The following is a 24,109-nucleotide window of genomic DNA, read 5'->3' as shown; positions in this document are numbered from 1 at the left end:
GTAAATCATGAGACCAGACAACTGTGACCTATTCTTAAATTAATTAAGGTTTTGTTGTCAAGCTATAGGAGTATACATTTTGGAATAAGTGTATATTTTGAATTTTTTATTAAAATCTTCTTGAAAATATTTCCTGATATGATGGTAACATATGTATGATAATAACCATATTACCTTTAAGTAGCATTACTATTTCAGGTCACCAAAATAAAAATGAGAAGGATGAAATTAGTAAAAGAGGAACTCCTGGTTTCACATTCTGGCTTTGCAAAATTTTAGTTATATGCTTGGCACAAGATGTTAGAAACGATAAGAGTTTTAAACATTGTTAAATTACTTGGAATTTATATTGGCAAATGTGGTTTCTGATCTTGGCTATGTATCAAAATTACCTTAAATCCCTTAAATCAACGATTTCCTAATGCTATTTTAGGGACTGACTGAATTAGAATCGCTTGTATTTTTTTAAAATGCATTTTTAAAAATACAGATTGCCTAGCTCCACAAAGGAGACTCTGAATGGGGCTTGGTTATTTTGATTATTTTAGCTCATATTTTTCCCTCAAATAAAATATTTATTTAGAGATATCACAAGCCACTTGTTTCGAAGGCTTAAAAAATGTAATTTTTTTTATTATCTTGAATGAAAACAAATACTGCAAACTTGAAAGATGCTATTATATAATTTCAATAATAAAAGTAATTTTGAGAACATGAAGTATTAAGAATGCTAGAATATTAGAATAGGTAAAAATTATTCAAATAATGTATTCTAAATATCTTTTAAGCATTAGGCAAAGACCTGAAGATACAAAAATGAAGAAGCTATAGCTCTTGCCGATAAGGAACTTACACTCTAACAGTGGGAGAAAAGGCATGTCCCAAGTACTGTAACAGAAGAATATTCACAAGAGGGATTATTGAATTCTACCATGAGACTCTGATAAAAAGGGAGAATAGGCATGTCCAAGTACCTTGTGAGAAGAATAAACACAAAGAAGAATTTATTCAATTTTATGTATGAGATTGAGAAAAACGTTATGAAAGAAATCCTTAAATGGGATTTTTAAAGATGAAGAGCTATTCTTCAAGGAAACAAAAGAAAAAATCGGTGGATCCAGGAAACACTAAACTAAGAGACAGGCTTGTGAAACAGAAGAATGCCTTAGCAAACAGAAGTGGTTTTGTGGCTGTGTAGCATATGAAAGGGAGGAAGCAAGACACCACTTTAGACAAGAAGAGAAAAGCTGGCTTTAAATAACAGAGGGCCTCCCATGCCATCCTAATACATTCAGACTTTTTATCAGAGGCAATGGGAACCTGTGAAGCAGTTTCAGGTACAAAATAAATAGATCAAACTTGCAATTTAGGGAGATCCTTACAATAGTAGTACGAAACAGAGATGGGAAGAGTTGAAAAACAGAAACAGGATGACTAACCAGTTAGAAGGCTGCTGTACTAGTCCAAGCTAGAAATAACAAGTAGCTGAAAAGACAGTAGAAATGACAAGTAGAGGTGAGGATGGTGAGCAGGGAATGGATAAGAGAGAGATGTTACAGAAGCAAAATTCACAAGTCTCTGAGATGATGAAGGGTATAAAAAAAATGCATGAAGAATGACTTAAGGTTTCTGGCTGTGTACATTAAACAGTAAAGGTTCCTTATTTAAAAAATTGTTTGACTGATTTAAACTATTTTGCCATGCCATGTCATAATTTCATACATATAGATTATAGCTGTAAAGCATATTAGATTAATGAAATATTTTGACAGGTGAAGTCCCTCATTTGGGGAATATAGTAGCATAGGGATCACAAATTTGAGCTATTAAAAAACAAAAAGTCCATTTTATTAGCTGTATATTTAGTGTTGGTTCAAAAATACCAAAAAATATTATTTGGTTTTCTAGGTAAGTCTTTTTGGTGGTATATATTTTTAAGAGCGTCTGGCATTTTTGATATTTTTGGTTTTAATCTATACTCATTTAAGCCCTTAAAAAAATCATGTGTGTTCAGATGAGTCAGAAGTGTGGTTTAGTAATCTGTGAAGTGCCTTAACATCCTTAGTAGAGTGGCATTAAACTCAGAAGGGCGTTATCGTTTACACTGACTAAATCTGAAGACTATAACATTCTTTTTACATTTGTTGAGTTGGCTTTGTACTTCACACATGTCCTTTATGCTAAGTCCATTTTAAAATCTTCTCCTGAGTCACCTGCAAGGGCATAGGAAAAGTATTGATAGTCTATTCTACTTGTAATAATTCCTTAATCTTCATGCTGAAATATCTAAGAAGTAGAAATAAACATTTAGAAAATTTAAGTCAGTCCTATCTTCTCCCAGCAACCGTGTATGATTATCTTATAACACCGAGAAATTGCACGGGCTCTTGTCTTTAATTAAGCAGAGCTAGTGGGATTTTGGGGATCTCAGATGATTATTTTTATGATGAAAATAATACTATCCTCACCTCAATATGGAGGTCTTATTTCTACAAGTAGTGATACACTCCATCCTGTTCAGCCTTTGCTATCTGTAAAATGCAGTACTTTGGAAGAAAGAATATATTAAGCCTCATCATACCTATAAACTTAGAACAAGTTGGATGTGAGCCTTAGGAGAGAGAGGACTGTATATATGAGGGTAAATTGTGATTCTAGGGTCTGGGGTAGCAGAGGCTAGGGACTGAAGGTGGAGAAGAGTCATAGTTTAAGGAACTGGTGATTAAGAAGCAACTGGAATACTATGAAACTGGAGTTTGGTACACCAATGGAAACCTCAGCCAAATTTCAATTTTTGCAATATCAATGATAATAGAAACAACCTTTCTATAAGGAAAATGTTTGAAAATGTTTTTTTAAATGCAGATCTGATCGTGACAAAGTCTTTGTTTTAACTGAAAAGAACTTAGGTTAGGAACTAAGGACTGAAAACTGGATCTGGAAGTTCTGTCCTCAGAGCTGTCATGCTTGCCCTCCCAAACAAATGTTAATTAACCACATTTGGCTTCTTTATTTTCTTTGTGAAATATTTTCCATCTTCAGAAATATTAGGTCTGTTCATTAATTCACTTGGGATGTTTTGAAGATCAGTAGGTCTTTGGAACAAATTGCCAAATAAACACAGGAACACAGGGTACTCTTTCTTTTGAAGGCAATAATAATTGATGGGCGGGTGGGGAATAAATAGACATGAAACCATTAAAACTGATTACCTCCAATGGGTACAATTAGTTTATGGTAGGAAGGGAGATGAGTGTCATTTTGGGTCGAGACAAGTAACTTTTCTTAATATTTTTAATGTTTTTATACTGTTAATAATGTTATCAATTTTATACTTTAAAGCTAAGAAAGAGAATCTACTTTAAAAGGGAGAAAATAAAATTAAGACATTAAAAGGAACAGGTGAGGCTACTGAAAATTAGGATTGTAGGTATGATTTCTGCATGAACAAATTTCAAATTTTCTTATATTTTAGATACATTTGATAAAAGACATGATTACTTATATGTATATCTCTCCACAAACGATAGAGTATTTAAAAATTCATGAATAAATAATAGACAACATTTTTTTAAAAAGGTGTGAAAAATTATAAATAGATGCAGATGTGGACTGAAGAATTTAGAAAGACCAAAGAAAAGATCATTTGCATTTCTACGTCATGGACTGAAGGGAAATAAATAAACTAACTGTATTATTTAAAGATAAGGAAAAAGGGAAAATAAAAAAAAATGTTGGTATTTTGCAAGAAAGGAAATAGGAGTATAAATAGACTTATAAAGAGAAATAAAAATCGAAATACTGAAGAGAAGCAATCAGTAAGAAAGTTAATATTCACTGAACACCTTCTATGCACTAGAAACAGATCTCATTTCGTCTTTCAATTCCTCTATGTATTTATTACTCTCATTTGAAAGATCAAGAAATTAAAGTTCAAAGATGTCATATGGGGTAGCCAGGATCACTTAGTTCAAGTAGCAAATCTCTGCTTTGTCTGTGTCCAGTGTCCACTGCCTTTTATCATGACACAGTGTTGAGGAACTGACAATGCAAAATGATAAACCCTGGGCATCGCTCAGGGGGCAGGAGAGAGGGGGAGGGCAGAAATGAGAACAGAGGAACAGTGGTGTGTGTGTGTGTGTGTGTGTGTGTGTGTGCGTGCGCGTGTGTGTGCGCCCGTGCGCATGCGTGCGTGCGTGCTGTAATGTTGCTAGCTACTGATAAATCTTTTCTTTCTTGGTCAAAGATAAAATTTAAAAAGTGGCTTAAAGTCGCTACCTGGATGGCTGTGGTTTTATGGGTGACTCATCCATAAAGTGTATTTTATTTCTAATTTGTTCCAAGTTTTCATCATGGTAGAATGCTTCAGAAGTAAAGTTTTTTTTTTTTTTTCTGATTATAAATAAAAACATATATAAGGATAAATATTCGAATAAACAGAAAAAGTTATATTAAATCAAGTATTAGTCCACTACTGAGAGATAACCACTGTTAATATTTTATTGTCATTCCTTACAGTTTCAAAATGCAGGTTTGTTCCAATGGGAAACAAGTGAAATCATATGCCATGTTTATGTAACTGTGTGTCACATCCTTAAATAATATTAAAACAGAAGTTTAATTGATTATGTGATAATCCACTATATAGAATTTGAATTAATAGTCTTTATTTTTTGTCAAATGGTCTCTTTCCCATTTTGCTACTCTAAATAATAATCAAATAAAAACCTTTCTATATTTTTCTTGGACTGCCATCATTGATGATTTTTTAAAAATAGAATTAGAAATTAATTAATATTGAATATTTATTCTTTACTAGTTTTAAGTGAAATATGATTATAGAAAATTTAGAAAATGCAAAATATATGTTTAACATTAGTCAGTGTACAAAGAAAATAAAAATCAGCTATACTTTTTAGAGGTAACTCCTGATAACGTTTTGATGTACACTTGCATTTTTTATATATGTAGCGATAAGTGCTTTTTAGTTTGATTTTTAATACTATACTTACCAGATATATTTTTAATATCAGGTTTATGTTTGCTCAAGAAACACTGCATCTTTGCCTAAATTCTGAATTAATTAACACAATGGGAAATGATCTTTTATTTAGAATTGTAAAAAAAAATGTCTTTAATACAATGCCTTAGATGAGACAGTATTACTAGTCTGTAAAAGTTACCTTTCAATTTCTTTCATGGTTGATAATCTATTCAAGATATCTTTTACATTTAGCAATTTTCACCATTTAATTTTTCCCCAGTTTTTCTTTAGAGTTAAAAATTTTATCAGCCTAGTAATTACATAATTACATATTATAGTATTTTAATATTTTTTACATCTATAAATATATCAGAGAAGGTGATTTGTGGCTAATCACCCATCAAATATCCACACTAATGGCTCCCCATTGCCCACAGGGGTTAAAGAAGAGATGATATACAAATTTATTACATGCTACTTCAGATCTCCATAGCTATCAACACTGCTCTACTTTTCTAATCTCTTTTTCTTCAGTCTTCCATAAATGTATGTTTCAGAGACACTTTTTACTGTTTCCTTAGGACAAAGAACATGCAATTCTGTGCCTCAGTACACCTGCGGTTGAATTTATTTTAATGACAATCCATTTTCTGCTCTTGGCTCATCAGAGTAAGTACCCTCTCCTCCCTTTGAATCTTCTGATCCACTGTCACAACCCCACCACCTTTCAGGTGCAGTTGATGGTTTCTGTCTCATCTTACCCGGGGCCGTTCGTGCTTCAAGTGTGACACAGTCTTCATTGTGCCTTCAGTCCTATTTCTCCACTAGACAATAAGATTCTGAATAACAGAACTATAACCAGTCATTTTTATGTTAACTAACCTACTAAGGATGAGAAATGGAGTCAATTTAAGATCAGGCTGGCTGACTGCTAGAGTTACCTAGCAATAAACACATCAACTATTTAGCATCCTTTTCCTCAGATAATGGGGCCAACCACAGCAACCTCTGTCTACTGGAAAACTGTCATAATACGTACTTTTGTTACAAACAAGATCTTTCACTATCGACCAAGAGAGTATTATCATAAACATAAAAAACTACACTGTTTATGCTATGAATGGTTCCTCTTTCAATGTGGTGACTTTGTGTAACGTACAACAAATACTGCCTTACCTATACTATTAAATCAGCCTCTCAGTTCTAGTATTGTATTTTTTTCAGTGTTTATTGTTCACTTTAATCTATGAGTTAATGGAATAAATTGAAATATTGTATGGCTTGTTTGGAGATGTTTTAAATAATATTCTCCTTCTAAAAATTAAAATGAACTGCATTATTTGTGTATTGCTCATCTATCGACATGAATTATCTCATGACACAAATATACTAGCACTAACATTTACTAATATGTGACTTGGGGCAAGCTATTAAACTTTCCAGACCTCAGTTCCCTCATTTACATAACGGAGAGAATATTGGCCTTGTGGTATTGTTGAAAGAATTAAAGATATTATCCTAAATACGCTAATCAGTGTTTTCAGAGAACACAGTACCCTATCCACAGACCTTGCTAAAGAGGTAGGCCTCAGCTTAATGCTGCTCTCTCAGCCATAGGCATTTGGTTCACGTATCAAACAGTATATGTGATGTTGGACCAATCAGATGCTTTTTATGAGATATTAGCACATTAAAACACTGGGTGACCTAAGTTAAATAAAACACAGAAACCTGACCAACACAGTCGCAAGTTAGAATCAAAGATGATGACAAAACATAGCAATGCTACAGCACACTGGACTGTGAGAGAAAGACAGGTCATGATTATGCAAAGTGTTATCAGGAATGACAGGACAGAGCAGACATGCAAACAGAAGCACTGATAACAGAAGAAAGAGAGAGAGAACAAGATAGAGAGAAGGAAGGAAGAAAGAAAGAGACAGAGAAGAAAGAAAGAAAGAAAGAAAGAAAGAAAGAAAGAAAGAAAGAAAGAAAGAAAGAAAGAAAGAAAGAAAGAAAGAGAGAAAAGAGAGGAAAAGAAGGAGGGTAGGAGGGAGGAAAGAAGGGAAAGATAAGGAAAAGAAAGGAGGGGAGGGGAACAAAAGGGAACCAAAAAGAATGGAAAGGAAGGAAAGTGCTTAGTCCCAGAGAAAGAAAAATGGAGTAGCTGCGATTTTTCACATGAGGCCTTCGAGATAAGAAACCTTCATTTTCAAACAGATTTTCCTTTACCTTTCCAATAAACTCTCTCCTGAGTTTGAGTTTATTGGAATAGTTTTCTAGTCCAGACAATCTGTTATTTGAATGAAAGGAACATAGTACCTTTCATTACTAGCACACACTAGACATTTAGGAATAGAAGTTATCATTAATCAATATGATAAATTCAAAGGGAAAGAAAGACAATATAACTCTAAAGAAATCCATCATCTAAACCACACAGATAGAATATTTTCTGCTCAACTGAATTGCCTTTGCTAAACATGTGGCTTGGTCTTATTTTGGCTTTCTGCAAATAGAATCCAAGTATAAAGGAAATATAGACTGCTTCCTTTTTGTACCCGTTGAAAGACTGTAAACACTTACAAGATTCAGTGCCATAATGATAACAAAATTGATACAGACAGCAGCAGCAGATGTTGCGAACTGCCAATGTTGTTTGATGAAATTCCACTTGAAAGATGCAAACTGTTCCATGACAACCAGGCGATATACCACAACTGCAAAGACTGCAGTGATCACCAAAGAAATCTATGATATGGAAAACCAAAAGAGACATCCATGTTTTTCATCATTAATGAAAGAAGCAAAACCAGAGATCCAACACACTGCCCCTAAGAGCTAAAGGAGTTTACTTTCCCAAGAAAGAATACATAAATTTATTTTTTTCCATTAAGAAACTAAGTTATATTAAATCTTACACTATAGAAAGTTATCGCCAAAATTCTGTTCAAATGTCCACTTGCAAATGAAATGCCTGGTTTTAAAACAGGATATCTAATTCATTAGGGCAACTCAGTTTCCATTTTATGTTTGATGATCTTTGTTTTTCCCAAAGACACACACAAACTCCCTTTGTAATTACTCCATGACCTGCTGTGAGTTTTATTTTTTTTTAGCAGTACGTGTTGCAAGATATTGAACAGAATGCGATTTCTTGTATCCTCAGGGTCACAAAATGAGCTGATATCCTAGAATTTCCTTCTAATCCTGGAATCCCACAACATTCTGATATTACTGGTTATACTTTACCATGAAGAATATTCCTGAGATAGAAATAAGAAGACGACTGATTTTGTCTGAGGAAGGCTGATATGGCTCAGGTTTTCCACTGATGGGATTCACCCTCTCCATCTTGTAATACTTTGCTTCAAATTGTGGACGAGGTGTTTCCTACGAGAGAAACTAAAGTTATTGAAATATCAAAGTAAAATATTTTTTTAAATTATCTTAAGAGTTGACACAAAATTCCTGGAATTTGGCCTACTTTTATATTAAATCTTGGCAAACAAGCAACTTTAAAAAGATAAGATGCAAACTACTTTTCAAATAAACCCTAAACTATATTCTAATTAGCACAATTTTCCACTAATATAATCTAAGGAAACATCATAGAGATCTTTTGAAAAAATTACATTGCTTCATCCTTGATCTATCTTATCTTCAAAAAAAAAAATCTTGTTAGTAAAAACACATCAAGGGAAAAATCTAATGGTGTTTAGTTGCTTCCAACTAGACATTAGGGTAGTAAATAATTTTCTGCACCATTTGTCATCCTAGTTTCCTTCCCTTCTGGTTTCCTAGCATCTTACCTCCTCTTCTTCCCATTCAACAAGGTCCCAAGTATAGGTCAGTGTACTTCTTCTCCTTTTCCAAAACTCCAGAAAGACTGTGGCTATAAATAATAATATTATTATTTTTATAATTCTTTACCCAACCATATCACATTCTTCATTATTGCTTTTTTTCTTTGGATTGGTGTGTTTTCACTATATTGTTAAATTACTGAAATTAATTAAATTTATAGTAAATTCATACAATGGGAATTTTATTTTCCCTCACCCTTTTCTCCCTGTCTCTGTATACTGCTGTCAGTGTGTACTCCTAGAGAGGAGTAATTTTTTTCATTGGATTACATAAGCATGACACATCAAAGTATTGCTATGAGAAAAGGTCACTATTAGTGAGCTAAATATTTATTGTTCCTAAATATTTATTGTTCCTTTTGAATATTTATTGTTAAGTTTGAATACTTGCTTATTCAAACTTATCTAAAAGAGCTAAATGAAGCCTTCTCCAGGAATGACAATAAAGGTCAGATGCTTTTTTCTCCAGGATGCAGAGAGGGATGGGATTGGGGAGAGAGAAGAAAAACAGCAAGGCTATCATGATGGAAGGAGAAAAACAGAGAGCCAAGAAGACACTCTTGGATGCATATTCTAGGTAGACTTAGCATGGATTAACAGAGACTCAGTGGGAAAAGCAAAGAAATACCTGGACCATGATTCAAATTTTCTGTGTAAAGAGTTTTGAGAGATTGTTCTCTTTCTGGTGAGTGAGCTTCACCTTAGAACATTCAAGATTTTGAGGACATAACTAAAAGCTCATATGTGCATTTTAAAAAATTCATGATATTCATCCATCCAACTCCCTATCCACTGTGGGAAACAACAATAACAACAAAACAGCAAAATAGAGTTGGAATTGTTAAGAGAGCAATCTAAAACGGAGCCAGGAGGCTTCCAGGAAGCTGAATTATACACTTCCTCCATGTGAAACTGAACTTTTGAACTGGGGTATAATAAATGGCTTCATCCTGATACAGTTCCTGGAAGTGGCTCTGCATCTCTGAAATCTCTATTAAAAATTTTCACTTAGCAAAGACATGAGCAATTAATCACGTATAGCACAGTGTAAGTCTGCTTTCCAGTGCCAGTCACAACTCTTTCAAAGTAACAGGGAATCCTTTCAAAAGCGTCTTCCACCCCCACCTCCACTTTTCTGTCTTTTTCTGTTTCTTTCTCTCCTGCTCTGAAGATAGTTGGGTTTATACCCAAATCTGTTTCCTCAACTGCAATTCCTAAAAAAATACCACCAATTAAAACTTCTATTTGCCTGGTAATTCTTCTTCAACTTTCTACCTCACTGGACCATAATGACCTGGGATGATTTCCAATTAAACTGGCCAACTTAGGGCTCTTTTGAAATCCCCAAGTTAATCTATCTACAAAATCAATTAGAAAAAGACCACAAAACTAACTAAGCAACTTGAAAGAAAAGCACATATTTTTTTTAATTGGCATTTTGGTGCCTCCAAACATATAAGTGATTCAAAATTGCTTTCCTCCAAAACACAAATTCTAAATCAACCAAAAAAAAAAAAATGCTGAGTTATCTGAGACTTACTAAGCTTGAGAGAACTTCTAAATATTCTTCTGACATCTCATTATCTGAACCTATGCTTCTTTGCTGCCTGCCTGTCCCCCCTCTTTACAATATGTGGATGACCTCTTCCTCTGTTCACCCTCTGAGGAAGAGTCCCTGGAACGTAGCCTCCATCTCCTTCGACAACTAAAAAAAAAAAAAAAAACAACAACAACGAAATATCTAAGGAAAAACTTCAGTGCTATAAAATTCAAGTATCTGAGATATTTAGTATTGGTAAAGATCTCCAATAGATTCCAGCAAGATTCAGGGTATTTTAACAATTCCTAATACCAAGACTAAAAGGCAACTCAGAGGATTCCTAGGTTCGGCCAGATATTGTAGAACTTTTTGCTCTGCCTCAACATTTATACTCTCTTCTCAAGGCTGACCATATAGAGACCTTCACATGGACAGAGGAATCCCAGAAAGCTTTCAGTGAAATAAAAGGCAGTCTTGATGATCTGCCTCCTTTAGGACATTCTAATCGCCAATTGCCCTTTTTCCTTTTTGTCCAATAAAGGGAGGGAAATGTCTTAGATATCTTGACCCGATGACATAGAAGCCAACCTATCCATTGGATACTTCTTCAGTCAACAGTTAGATCTGCTGGCCAAAGGTCTCCCTCCCTATGTGAGAGCTACCATCAATTTACTGCAATGCACAGAAGAAATAATATGGACTCCACTGACTCTTGTAAAAATTTCTTTAAAAAATATTTTTATTAAAATATAGCTAACATACAATGTTATATTAGTTTCAGGCATACACCATGGTTATTCAACATTTATATACCTAAAGAAGTGATCACCAATGATAACTCTAGTAACCATTGGACACCGTACAACGTTACTACAATATTATCGACTATATTCCTATGCTGTACATTACATCCCATGACTTATTTATTTTGTAGCTGAAAATTTGAACCTCTTACTCCCCTTCACCTTCTCCCCCCCATCACAAATTTTCCATTAGAGTTGACATTCAGGCCACTGACTCATTACGTGCCTCATTTAGTAAAAGTGTTAGTTAACTCTCATCACAGTCAGCATCTCTCTGCTAGTAGACTAACTAACCTCTTATAAAGTTTTTTTATTGTCCTCATCTAACATGACTATTGCTCACTGTAATACTCTGAATTCTGCTGCTCTCCTCCACCTGTGCTCTGACAAAACCCCTCATGATTGCCGGCCATTAACATACCAACTACTAGCTCCCCAAGTTAATTCACAGAAAACATCTCTTGAAAATGCTCAGTGAGTTTGGTTTTCTGATGATTGTTACCTAAAAGAAGAAACAGACCATTATTAAGTAAGCTATGCAGTTGTCTTTAAATGAAAGCACTGAGGCCAGGCTAATGCCTCAGGCAACTTCTGCTCAGTAAGCAGAGCTCTATACATTAATTTGAGCTTGAAATTTGGCCAAAGATAAAATAGCTAACATTTACTGTATGTAAGCCTTTGGTGTCTCTCATGACTTTGGTATTCTCTAGAATCAGAGAGGATTTTTGACTTCTTCCAGAAAAAAAAAATTTAAAAAAAATAGTTCTTATGTTTTAAAACTCTTAAAGGTTATCCAATTACCTAAAATTTTAGCAATCATAAAAATCCCTGGACATTTGATGGCAAACACCAAGGAAAATAGAGGTAATCACTTGGCTGACACTACTGCTAAGTTAGTAGCATTAAAACAATCTCAGCCCTTAATGGAGGCACTTACACTACTGGATGAAGTGATTAGGGATTTAAAAGCCAACATGGAAGCACAGCATTTAGCTGCTCAATAAAATAGGAAAAAAAAAATATAGTTAAAACAAGGAAAACTATACATTTGACCTAAAATAAACTATGAGTGGCTTCAGACAACTGACCACTCCTCTCTGATTACATGTGACATCACATATTACAATATTTACATGACTTAACTCACTGAAACAATGAAAACATGGTTTCATGGGAAAACAATAATACTGGAAAACTATCTCTAAAGATAGCTTCCAAGGAATACCAAAAAGCGCCAAATCTGGCTAAAGCACAACCCTGGAAAACCCATTCATACCTCTAAAGGGCATTTTCCCCTTCCCTTTAAGGCTCTTTTAGGTCTGGCAAATGGACTTTATTCAGTTGCTCCCTTCTCAAAGATATAAATATGTTAGTAATAATTTGTATGTTTTCTCCTCGGGCAGAAGCATTTCCATGTCACAGAGACACAGCTTCAACAATGAATCAAATACTCTCAGAAAAGCTTTCCTATTTCGAGATCCCTGCAGAGCTTTGTAGCAGCCAGGGAACTTGTACCACAGGACTCATGATTCAATTTCTTTGTAAGATCTAGCTGATTCTGCAATGTCTCCATTGCGTATATCATCCTCAATCTTCTGGTCTTTTAGAATGAACTAACGGCATTATTAAAGCTTAACTGGAAAAACTGGTGGAGTCTTTTGCCTTGGCCTAAGGCTCTTCCCCTTGGTATTGCTCAACCTAAGACCTACTCTCTTCAGCAAACATAGACTGTCTCCTTTTGAAATTATTACCAGCAGATCTATGAGATTAGATCAAGGAATGTATGAGCCTGTACTGATGAAAGGAGACCTCCTCCTATACTGTAAAAAACTTTTAAGGGCCCTTAAGACTAACTTACAACTTGTAGAGCAATCTTTCCATAACGTAATTCTGAGAGATGGAGATCTACAACATCATGGTCTCCAACCAGGAGATTAAGACTATTGGAAATGGCTTCTCCATAAAAAAGCCCTTCAGCCCCAATAGAAAGGGATATACGAGGAATTACTAACTAACCCTTATGCTGCTAAACTTAAGGGTACGGGCTAATGGATTCATGTTTCTCATTTAAAAAGAATATCCTCACCTGAGTGATCACCTCAGCCTATTGGAGATTTTAAACTGAAAATCTCTAAACTACCCAAGACCACCACTAGGATCCTCATTCGAGATCAAAGCAGATGACACCTGACATAGATGGATCCCCCAAGAGCCCAGACCAGAACAGTCATACATGATTCCATCCAGCTACTCTTAACTTGGTCCTCTTTTTGACCACCTTTGTTTCATTTACTGTTTATATTGCTATTATGATTTTTGCCTAAACAAAATTCTTGAGAAAACATTCTTCCTCTTCCTAGCTCTTTAGTCTAATTTCAAGATGAACACACTCAGATTCTTATGTCTGCTTACCATAATGACTACCCTATTTGCCCTTCGACACCCTTTTGCTGCTGCAATCGAACAGTTATTCAACTGTGCCAAATACTGACTATTAGATATGCACCTGTGCTAATGACACTCAAGATGAACCAGATTAATGGCCTGGTCCTTAAACCTTAAAAGCTTACAAAATCTAACTAGACATAATGTCAGATTTAAAGTCCTTCTTTATTTTCAAACCTCTCTGGTAGGTCAATGTATGTCCCCTAGTATAAATCTGGTAAGAAAGGTTAGGGCCTACCCTAAACTAGAAAGTTCTTGGTCTATCTAAATACGATCAAATTCCAATAATCTATAATGAAATAAAACACTATGCTTCCCTAAGTCATCAGCAAAATTTGTCCTATTGGCTCACATTTTGTCCCCTGGACTAAAAAGTAGACTATTAAAAAAAAAGTTATAGATTATGAATGTGAAATGGAAGGCTACAACTTTTAAGGCTTCAATTCAGTCACTTTGTTCTCACAGCGAGTTCTATGAATTTAACCTCATTCTTAATAGTACAGGATGAGAAAAGGCACTGAGCTGGTATCTAGTTGAGGATTGATTACTGGGTATAAAAATCTCAAAAAAGAAGAATCTGAAGAACTCTATGAATCAGTGACTTTAAAAAAGGTATCTATAAACCATGAAAGTAGCAAACATTAGTCATCTTATTACAATTGATGGTGAAAAGTTGGCATCCTGGCTGGAGAAGGTGGTCCCTGAACCAAGGAGAACACTGAAAGAATAGAGAAGCATTAAGGACAAAGACCCATATAGGTTTTAGCAAAGGTGAGAACGTGGGGAAGGTGGAAGTGCTAGAGAACTGAACCAAGGGGATTAATAAAGTTTAACATCTTAGAGCTGTAAAAATTCTCCATGCTCAGGCTACACATCAGAACAATTAAATCAAAATCTCAGGACCAAACCCAGCATTGGTATATTTTTAAAGCTCCCAAAGACTAGCAATGTACAGTAGCCAAGGGTGATCACCATTACCTAGAGGAAAGCAGTTATTCTGATGTAAGAGGTGAAATGGAAATCAAAGTCAAGGTTATTGAGGCAATAGGATGTTAACACTAGAATTGTAATGTCGACTCATCGGAAATAATGGCTTTCATTTTGTTATGATTTCCAACTATTTGCAAAGCATATTAGCAATCATTTTAGATACATTACTTCTAATCTCTATCACACTTATCAATAGTTAACAAAAACGTGAATGGCAACTACACTTACCTAGTACATATGAAATGTGCCATAAAATGGCTTTGTTAGTTTAATTTTTAAAGATTAGAAATTTGGGATTTTGAAAGGTTAAGTGACTTGCTAAAGTCACACAGCTGGTTGGAACCTAAACTATTTTAACTCAAAAGCTGATAGTATTTCTACCATACCACAATGGTTCCTGAACGCTAATGGATTGACTTGAGACTGGAGATATTAATAGGTAGAAATGGAAATATGAGAACAAACTGTGAAAGTCTTCAAAAAAGAAGCTTTCTGGAGATACATAGATATGAATGTAGAAAGTAACAGAAATCGGAGTCTGGGGTTCAAAGGAGGGAACCATGATGTATAAGGGCAAAGAACAATGGCTTAGAATGAGCACAGTGACAAAGAGTGTGGGATGCTGAAAAGCAGAATGAGAATTAAATTTTTTAAACATTAGAATACAAATGCTTTAAGAATAATGTGTATAAAGTGAAAGTCATTTCACTTACAAAGAAAGAAGTGTCAATACAGATATAGATGTAGATAAAGCAATATATATGTATATATATGACATATATAGATAAATTAGAATATTATAGTTATAGATATATAATGCCCAAAAGAACATATACCAAAGAGTTAGCATTAATTGTCCGTTAGGAAGTAGATTATGGTTACTTTCTACAAAGTATACATGGTATGCACTGCCTATGTTCTTTTTACCATTAAGTGGCAAGTTTATAAACTCTTCCCCTTGGTCTCCAGAAATTGGGTTAGAGATGGAGTTGGAGGATAAAGGGCCTCCTGTGGATAAGGGCAATTCGTTATCAGAGGAAAGCCAGGTTTCACATGAGTTACAGAGATAGAAAGAGTATTCTAGACAAACTGAAGATGATACTGGATAATTCTGTTCTTAGCAATCATACACTGTGTTTATCTTTTTTACTCTTGCCTCTCTGACATAAGTACAAACTTTTCTCAAATTCAAAAAAAAATTCAAAGGCACATGATGCCTCTTGTCCTTGTACTTCCATTTCCTCATGTCCATATCCAGTGTCTTTCCCTTGTTATCTCAAGTCAATGACACCAAGTAACAGAATCACATGGTCATTCAGGTAAAAGAGGTTAGATTCTATATATAGTTTGTTCCAAGTTACTTATTTTAAATTTACAGAAAATAAGGCCCAGAGAGGTTGACATGTATCACTGTTGTCCAGAAATCTGCCAGAGCATCTGCAACACTTTGTTACACTTGTACCTGTACCTGCTTTTTCTTACATCTGAGGGTAAGTTTCATGAGTGCCTCTCTTCCTTAGTATTTTTAGGGCTTGGCATAATGGAAATGCTCAATAAAGTTTTGTTAAATTGAACTGAATGACTGAATAGAATCTAGCGACTGCGACTAGCTCCCGGTCAAGTGCTCCTTCCATTATTACAGAGCTTTTCAAATTATGTTCCTTGAAATTTCACTGAAGATATGGGAAGAAAAAAGTTCTCTCACTAGAGAAGCCCATTCTTTATTGGTTTTATGTATTTCTAATCAAGTTCAATTTTATTTGAGGAAATAATTATTAATTTAAAAGTTCTGAAATCTTCCTCACTATACTTTGGATGGGAGAGTGATGGGGGAGAAGGAAGAGGTTGATTCCAAACTCAAATGAATTTAAATATATTTGAATAGAGAGAACAAAAAGGAATTCCAAGTACTGTTTTCATCAGAAAGGTTAAAGATTTAAAGCTTCTCAAAGCAAGACAGGCTGAAACAACAGTATCAGAGCAACGACTCTGTGACTTGCCAATTGGGATAACACCCACATAGTACTAAAGACTTACTCCTTTTCCCAGATTCATTTTCAGCAACATCCACAAGCACACTGTGCTTTGCCCACATAGTATTGCAATATCACAATATATGAGGTAGAAATAGAAATCTCACTAAACAGGTTCTACAATTAGCAGAGAGGCTATGACTGTGGAACATTTTCCATGCCTGGGGAAAGTGACTGTGCTTTTGTTGTTACTGTTGTTGTTGTTAACACCTTACAGAAATGAAATTAATGGACTTCTGTACACGAATTTAGAGTATGCTAATTGAAATAAAGAGGCTATAAATATGAGTGAGGCAGCATATCTTGAATATTTGGAAAAAAAAAAAAAACAACAACAACTAGGTTCTAAGAACATGGTAAGGCCAGTGTTTGAATCTTAAGCACTGAAAATCTTCACCAATTCCTAAAATCAGATGAAATTTTTCCTAAGAAAAATTCATTTAGAAATAAGGAGCCACACGCAAACAGCATCATGTTATATCAAAATACAATGAGAACTCTCACCACAATCTTGGCCAGAGCAGACTCTTAACTTTTATGTAAAGAATCTCCCTAAAGCTAACTCTTCCCATCACTCAATATGCTATTGGTATTTGCATATTAGACATTTCTATAGTATCTGTTCAAATTTAAATGGATACTTTGAATTGATTAAAAAAAATGGAGAAGTCCACACAAATAAAAACTTGTCAGCTTTTGCCATGTACTTTTTTTTATGAAATATAATTTAATATTTTTAAAGCTCAGGATTAATTTTTCTCAGGACCTTTCCTCATCTTACAAATCAACCTTCTGATACACTTTCCCTCCTTAATTCTGCTGAACATTTGCTGATTACAGATGTTAACACCAGCAAAAATTACCACAATGGTACCTTATCTTGTTCACTTCTGAAATACAGGTGCCTAGCCTGCCATAAAACTAGGCTTTCAATAAATATGTGCTGAATGAATTAATTAGAACTGTAAAGAAAAAAATAAAAAAAACTCACCTACAATCTTACCATTAATAAACAGCTACTATTAAAATTTTGGAAAGTCCATCCAAGGTATTTTTCTTGAATAGTATATTTAAGACTGATACCCAGAGGTATGGCCAAGCAGGTTGTTAATTTATGACAGAAAATAAACAAAGACTTGTAACTGAGTTTGTTAAAGTTCTCATCTCCATCATAGGTTGGCCTGTCCTCTCCAGGAAACCTTTGCCAGGACATGGTACCTATCCTGTTAACCTTCGGAACAGCTATGGCCTCCAGGATAGTGTTCCGGAACTAAGGTCTGTATCCATTCTGACTGGTCAGTGCCAGAGCCCTAGACATTAAGTATTTGCCTTTCACCTATAAGCATCCCTCTAGAACTGGATGCTTAGAACTCTACTTGGCATCACAGGTGAATGTCAACCATTATAAAATAAACTACTAACTTCACTTTTATAATAAATACAATAAAATTTATCTTCTCGAGCAAGTTACAATGATCCTCAAGGAACATCTTCGGAAAGGCAATGTGATGTGGGGAAAGAGCATGGCACGGAACAGCAATGTTTTGAGTTTGAAAGGTGCCTATGTTCTTTTCTAATTGTGTGACCTTGGACAAATGACTAAGTGATGATAAGTCTCCATATTCACAACTGAACAATGAGAACAGTAAAATCATCTTCAATTCATATTGTATGAGAGTACATTTCAGTAGTCTATGCTTAATTCCTATTAAGAGTAAAGTATGATAACCAATTTTTTCAACATTCTTTTAGCTGTTATGATTGCAAAATTTTATATACAAAGTTCTTGGTTTCCACTGTTTTAAGATATTATATATTTTTCTTCAGGGAAAATAGAGCTATTGTCAATTATTTATATTTCAATTGTTTTATAAAATTCCATTATAATCAGTTTCCACATAATAATTTATATTTTTGCACATACCCAACAAAATGACTTATATTGTCCTTTTTCTTTTTCTTTTTCTTTTTTTTTAATTTAAGACTATATAGCTGCCTCTAGAGTAAATGATTCAATTCAAAACAGTTTTTGAGAGCACAATGTTTCTCTATTCTTATAGAGCTTATACGAAAAAGTGAAAATGAATTGCATCGTATTCCTGAATGGGAAGAAGAGAGCTAGCATTATTGAGCACTTACAATGTCCCAGATTTTGTATTAGATATTTTTAACTTAAGTTATATCATCTCTACAATGACCCAAGTAAAATAAAAATTATTAATTTCAGTCAGTAGACAAGCAAATTGAAGCTCTTAGGGGTTAAGTTCCCTGAGGAAGTCACTTGGCTGAAATTCAAATCCAGATCCAAATGCTTACCTTGTTCCATGCCAAAGAAAAAATTATTCCAAATATGGTTTGGAATATTTGAACTATATAATTTTCAACATCCTTCTCAGAAGAATTAGAACCACAAACAAAATGGTTAAGTAAAATTCTAATAGACCTAAATGAGGCTAAGAACTTTTTAGAAGTTATTTACTCATTCACCCGGTAGTCCATCAATCAGCAGTCTAAAGCCCTGACCTGACATCCTTCTCCCTCCCACCTGTGCCTCTCATTCCTCTTCCCCTTCCCCTTCCCCTTCCACTCCTTCTCTTTCTTTTCTTTTCTTTTTTCTTTTTTTCTCTTCTCTTCTCTTCTCTCTTCTCTTCGCTTTGCTTCTCTTCTCTTTTCCTTCCTTCCTCTCTCTCTCTCTCTCTCTCTCTCTCTTTCTCTCTCTCTCTTTCTCTCTTTCTCTCTTTCTCTCTTCTTTCTTTCTTTCTTTCCTTTCTTTCTTTCTTTCTTTCTTTCTTTCTTTCTTTCTTTCTTTCTTTCTTTCTTTCTTTCTTTCTTTCTTTCTTTCTTTCTTTCTGTTTAGAGTCTAAAAATGATTACTAACCACTCTCTTTTCTCATAAATGCCTTTATCAAGACAAATCTTTGCACATGTCTTCTAGAGAAACTTTCCTTTCTAGAAAAACTAATAATTTTTTTTTTGAGGAAACAACTTCAGTGTAATGTGGCAATAATAAGAATGAACTATACCAAAATTCTGATACACGACTATAACTTATTTGCCTGAAAAGATTACTTTTTTCTTTTATTAGATCATTATATCTGAATTTTGTGGAAACAGACATGTAGAATGCTTCTTGTTCCACACTTTAAGCAAATACTCAATTAGTCACAGAGTAATTAAATTGTTTATATTTATTATTTCAATGCACCTAAAAGCTCCCCATAGACACAGCCGGAATTTCTGGCTTTCCCGAATATTGGGTAGTAGAGTAGCCCTGAGTGCCTTTGATAGTTGACTAATGGAATGTTGAGTCAGGGACGCACATAGTTTGAGTTTAGTAGCATATATTTATGTTTTTTGCAGGTACTTCCATGTGTTTGTCAATTATTGCTAATTATCCTAATGTAGCAATGGATTTTGAGAAAATTCCTTCCAGTTTATATGCTGACCGTTTCAAGTGCCAGGCCAGGGATTATATGGTAAAGACCTATACATTTATGGTATTCAGCACCAATAATGGAAGAGAAATAAAGTCTGAAATACATAGATCCAGAAACTACTTTATGGAAAATTATTTCACAAATTTCAACTCACATATGAAATACACTAGAAATTTCCTCAGATTTACAACATTGAAAATGCATATGACATTATCCATAATAAATTACAAAATGGAAATAAACTTTTCAAAATTATCAATAATAAAAAAATAATTTCAATTAATTGTGCTAGAGGAAAAGACTAAATTACTTTTCGATGCTTTCTATGAAGTATTTTTTAAACATCATATGCAGAGGTAATAAAAATGTAGACAAAAATGTAGGATAAAACGTGTTCCAGAGATGAATTAAGAAAGTTAGTTAAAAAGTGGCTATCTTTCTGGATTTTGAATTTATATAATTGGAGACTTTTTAAATTTGTAAATTTTTTATTTTTCCCAGTTTAGTTACTTTTGTACTTCATTTTGTAGTCATAATTTTATATTCTTTTCTTAAAGACAAAATTGTGTATCTCTTTCTACGAACAGCTATAATGCATTAAACACGTATGTGCCAGGTATCCTGCTAAATGTTTTACACATTTACTCCCTAACTTCACAACGGCTTCATGTATAAGAAATGATATTATTTCTATTTTACTGGTAATGATACTAAAGTTCACTAATAATGAATTTTCCCCTAAATAAACTTGACTCCATCCCAGGTCACTGTGACTCCTAAGGCAGGTTAGCAGTTTAAAGTATTCATTCAAAGGAAGGGATTTACAACAACCCTAGATGTCCTTTTTTAAAGATTTTCTCCTGATTCAACACAAAGGTGTTTTTCTATTTTTGTAGCTAAGAGCTTCTAGGAACTGTCAACTTACTTAAAAATAATGTTTTCATCATTCTCTACAAAGTGGTTAAGGTGCTTATGATCCTTTAAGTAGATGTGAAAGCTACTTATTGTTATTTGCTGCCCATGAACTTGATTTCAAAATCCCCTTCAGGTTATGAATAAGTTTCCTTTTTCTTCTGCCTCAGCTTTTGAGCCAATGGACAAATCAAGGTTCCTCTGCAGAGTGTACTGACACATCACAGGCATCTCATTCTTCCCTCACTCTACCCCTCTCCAGGTCATGGCTTAGTGCTGAGAACACTTAGCTAATAAATTCTGTGTACTTTTTCTGCTGAGCTTGTTATTTAGCTATTATAATTTTTCTAACCAGAAAGAAACAAATTAGAGATGCTGGGATTTTCTAATTATCTGCCTTGATTTTTTCTTTTATCAGAAAGCATTAATAAACCACTTGGATTTTTTCCATAAAGGTGTCAAAATAAGTTGTATTATCAATCTGCCAGTTTTGCAATTATATTACGTGTATGCCTGGTTGTAACTTCTTTTAATTAAGTACATATAAAAATAGGTTACATAGTTGATAAATTAGGCAACAGTAATCTAAAAAGGTTAGCCTCTAAAATTAAAATAGGGTACTAAAATAAGGAAACTTGTATAAGAGTACAGTCCATCATACAGGAATCGATCAGTTGTGTGGTATCCTGCACAACAGAAAATCTTTCACTTATTAAAGAGATCAATGTCATTTCCTAGCAGGCTACTGCTTGGAGAGTTGAAAAGTTGTTTTCAATGCTAGGAATAAGAGGCTTCACTTCATATCTTGTCTATTGGCAGGAGCCTAGAGGAAGCCCAGAATTCTCCATCTTGTCAAGATGCCCCCATTCTACATTTACACCTTTCTGTCCTATTTTCACTCACACATTGGTCCCTCAGCACTAAATCATTGTAGTACTCAATCCTATTCCTATTAGTTACTATAAAACCAGAATTTTCAAATTACCCCTTAACCCTCAGATTTTGATCCTCGATTTCCAGGGAAATGGTGATTGCCTTTGTGATCATCTCCCATTCCTTCCTTACTCTTTGAGATCCTTTCACAATGCCTTCTTTTACCTAAAGTCATCCACAGCAATGTCTTTTATGTCCCCTCACCTTCTCGATCTAACTGGGATGCCCCTGAAACCACACTGTCCAAGTGACATTCTCAGGTGATGGCTATTTGTCTTTCATACAATAAGTACTGAAGATGAAGTAGTGAATTTCTTGTTCCTCATTGATACTTCAAGATAATTTTCTCTCAAAGATTCACAGATTTGAGTCTCACATTATTAGGCCATACTTTGTACTATCTCTTCTTGGGGAAGTCATCTAAAGCTCCCTGGGACATTTCTCCAACTTCTCTGAAGATTTTTAAACTTTTAGCTTAATGTAACTCATCAACATGACTCTTAAAATAATTCTTTGCAATTACAATTTACATAGATAATCTTTCTAGGGTCTTCACTTCTCAATTCTATCTTCTAAGTTTTCTCATACTCTACCTCACTCATGTACTCCCATGGCATACTTTTGATTAATGGCTACAAATCCTCTATAATCTCCAATTATCACCTCCATCCTTCTAGCTTACTCTTAAACTCCAATTCTGACATTCCCTTGACCAAGATTTTCAATCCACTGACTTCATCATATTTTCACTGTCCTTCCTTTATACTCACTTCCACCTTTATGTCTCTTAATGGTCAATCACTATATTCATTCACTTGCATGTATCTTCAACTCTCTAACTCTTGCCTCAGTTTATCAAAAACCCATAGTTTCAACCCTAGTGAAAAACAATACTCTACCTACTGTCTATCTGCACCCATGAACATTAACATCACCGGAGAAAAACAAGGTATGTTGAGTAACTTGTTTTATCTTAAAATAATTTGAGTGGATCCTTGAATCTGCCACAGTGTCACACTTTCTCTTCTCTCTTTTAATATCCAGCACCTGCACTCCTATCACTTAATTGCAATTTTGCTGTCTATCTCATCATTAAAAATAAAGTAGTCAAAAGAAATTATCCACCCAAACTATAACTACCCACTTATCTACACTTGTGCCCACAGCCTCTATATCCTCCTCATCTGCTATAACAAGACTTGTGCATCTCTGGCTAAATCATTCGTATAAACTAGCTTCTCTCTCTTATCATCTGTTGAAGGAAACAGCTCAAGGATCTATAGGTAAAACCATATAAAGATATCCAAGGAATATATTTAAGTGAAAAAAAAAGCAATTTTCAAATCTGAATGAGCCAACACAAAGAAAAATATTATAGGCAGAAGGAGGGGGAGTTTACAGATGTCTTATGCTGAGTATATTCACTTATATTTTTATCATTTTAAAATATATTTACTTGTTCATATATCTTTCAGTTATTTATTCATTCATTTATACATTTCTTGAACATTTAGTCCATGTCAGGAATTATTCTAGCTCCATGGATAAAGTCGTGAAGAAAGCAAACAAAAACTCTTCTTCTCATGAGGTTTCTAGTATAGAAACAGACAATATACATTGCAAATAAATAAGAAAAGATGTTTTGAATGGAAGGAAGTGTTGTGGGAAAATAATTAGATAAAAGAGATAAGACAGGTTTTTCAATCTATTTCCATTCTATTTTTATCTCAGAATGTTATCCTTTATATTTATGTTTGTGATTATTACCTTGTCATACTTCTTTCTCTGAAAAAATAAAGAATATAGATAGAAATTAAAATTGTCTTAACAATCTCTTGTTAACATGAGGTACTTACTTTAAAAAAACAATCTAGATTGAGTTATTAAAATTAATAAAGCAACAGACTAATTTACAAAATTTAATAAATTTAAAAAATGAAATCTAAGATTTTATTATAAAAATATCTCTTAAGGATACTGTGGGCTTTTTGTTTGTTTCTTAATTAGTTTAGGCATCCATGGAAACCCACTACTTCTTACTACAGTGAGATAGGTTTCAATATCAACTCTAATTTTTTTTGTCATTATGAAGCTATTTACTGAAAAAACATGTTCATAGAAAAGTGTTGAAGAAATGCAATACGTTTCATTATAGTTATGTCATTT

General features: G+C 34.1%; 1 protein-coding gene across 7 annotated transcripts in view; it reads right to left on the bottom strand.

The window, feature by feature from the left end:
- ANO3 (anoctamin 3) overlaps positions 1 to 24,109 on the bottom strand; it is a 347,116-nt gene that overhangs the window by 24,833 nt on the left and 298,174 nt on the right. For all 7 annotated transcript variants that reach the window (XM_036220667.1, XM_016147425.2, XM_016147424.2 and 4 more), the window contains 3 exons: positions 8,797 to 8,879; positions 8,237 to 8,377; positions 7,571 to 7,735 (listed from right to left, as the gene is read on the bottom strand). In XM_036220667.1, coding sequence (XP_036076560.1) covers positions 7,571 to 7,735; positions 8,237 to 8,377; positions 8,797 to 8,879 — 389 coding nt within the window. The remainder of the gene's footprint in view (positions 1 to 7,570; positions 7,736 to 8,236; positions 8,378 to 8,796; positions 8,880 to 24,109) is intronic.

Source organism: Rousettus aegyptiacus, unplaced genomic scaffold, assembly GCF_014176215.1.
Source record: "Rousettus aegyptiacus isolate mRouAeg1 unplaced genomic scaffold, mRouAeg1.p scaffold_m13_p_5, whole genome shotgun sequence".
NCBI lineage: Eukaryota > Metazoa > Chordata > Mammalia > Chiroptera > Pteropodidae > Rousettus > Rousettus aegyptiacus.
The sequence above is the reverse complement of the archived record's forward strand: the minus strand, read 5'-3'. Positions and strand labels throughout refer to the sequence as shown.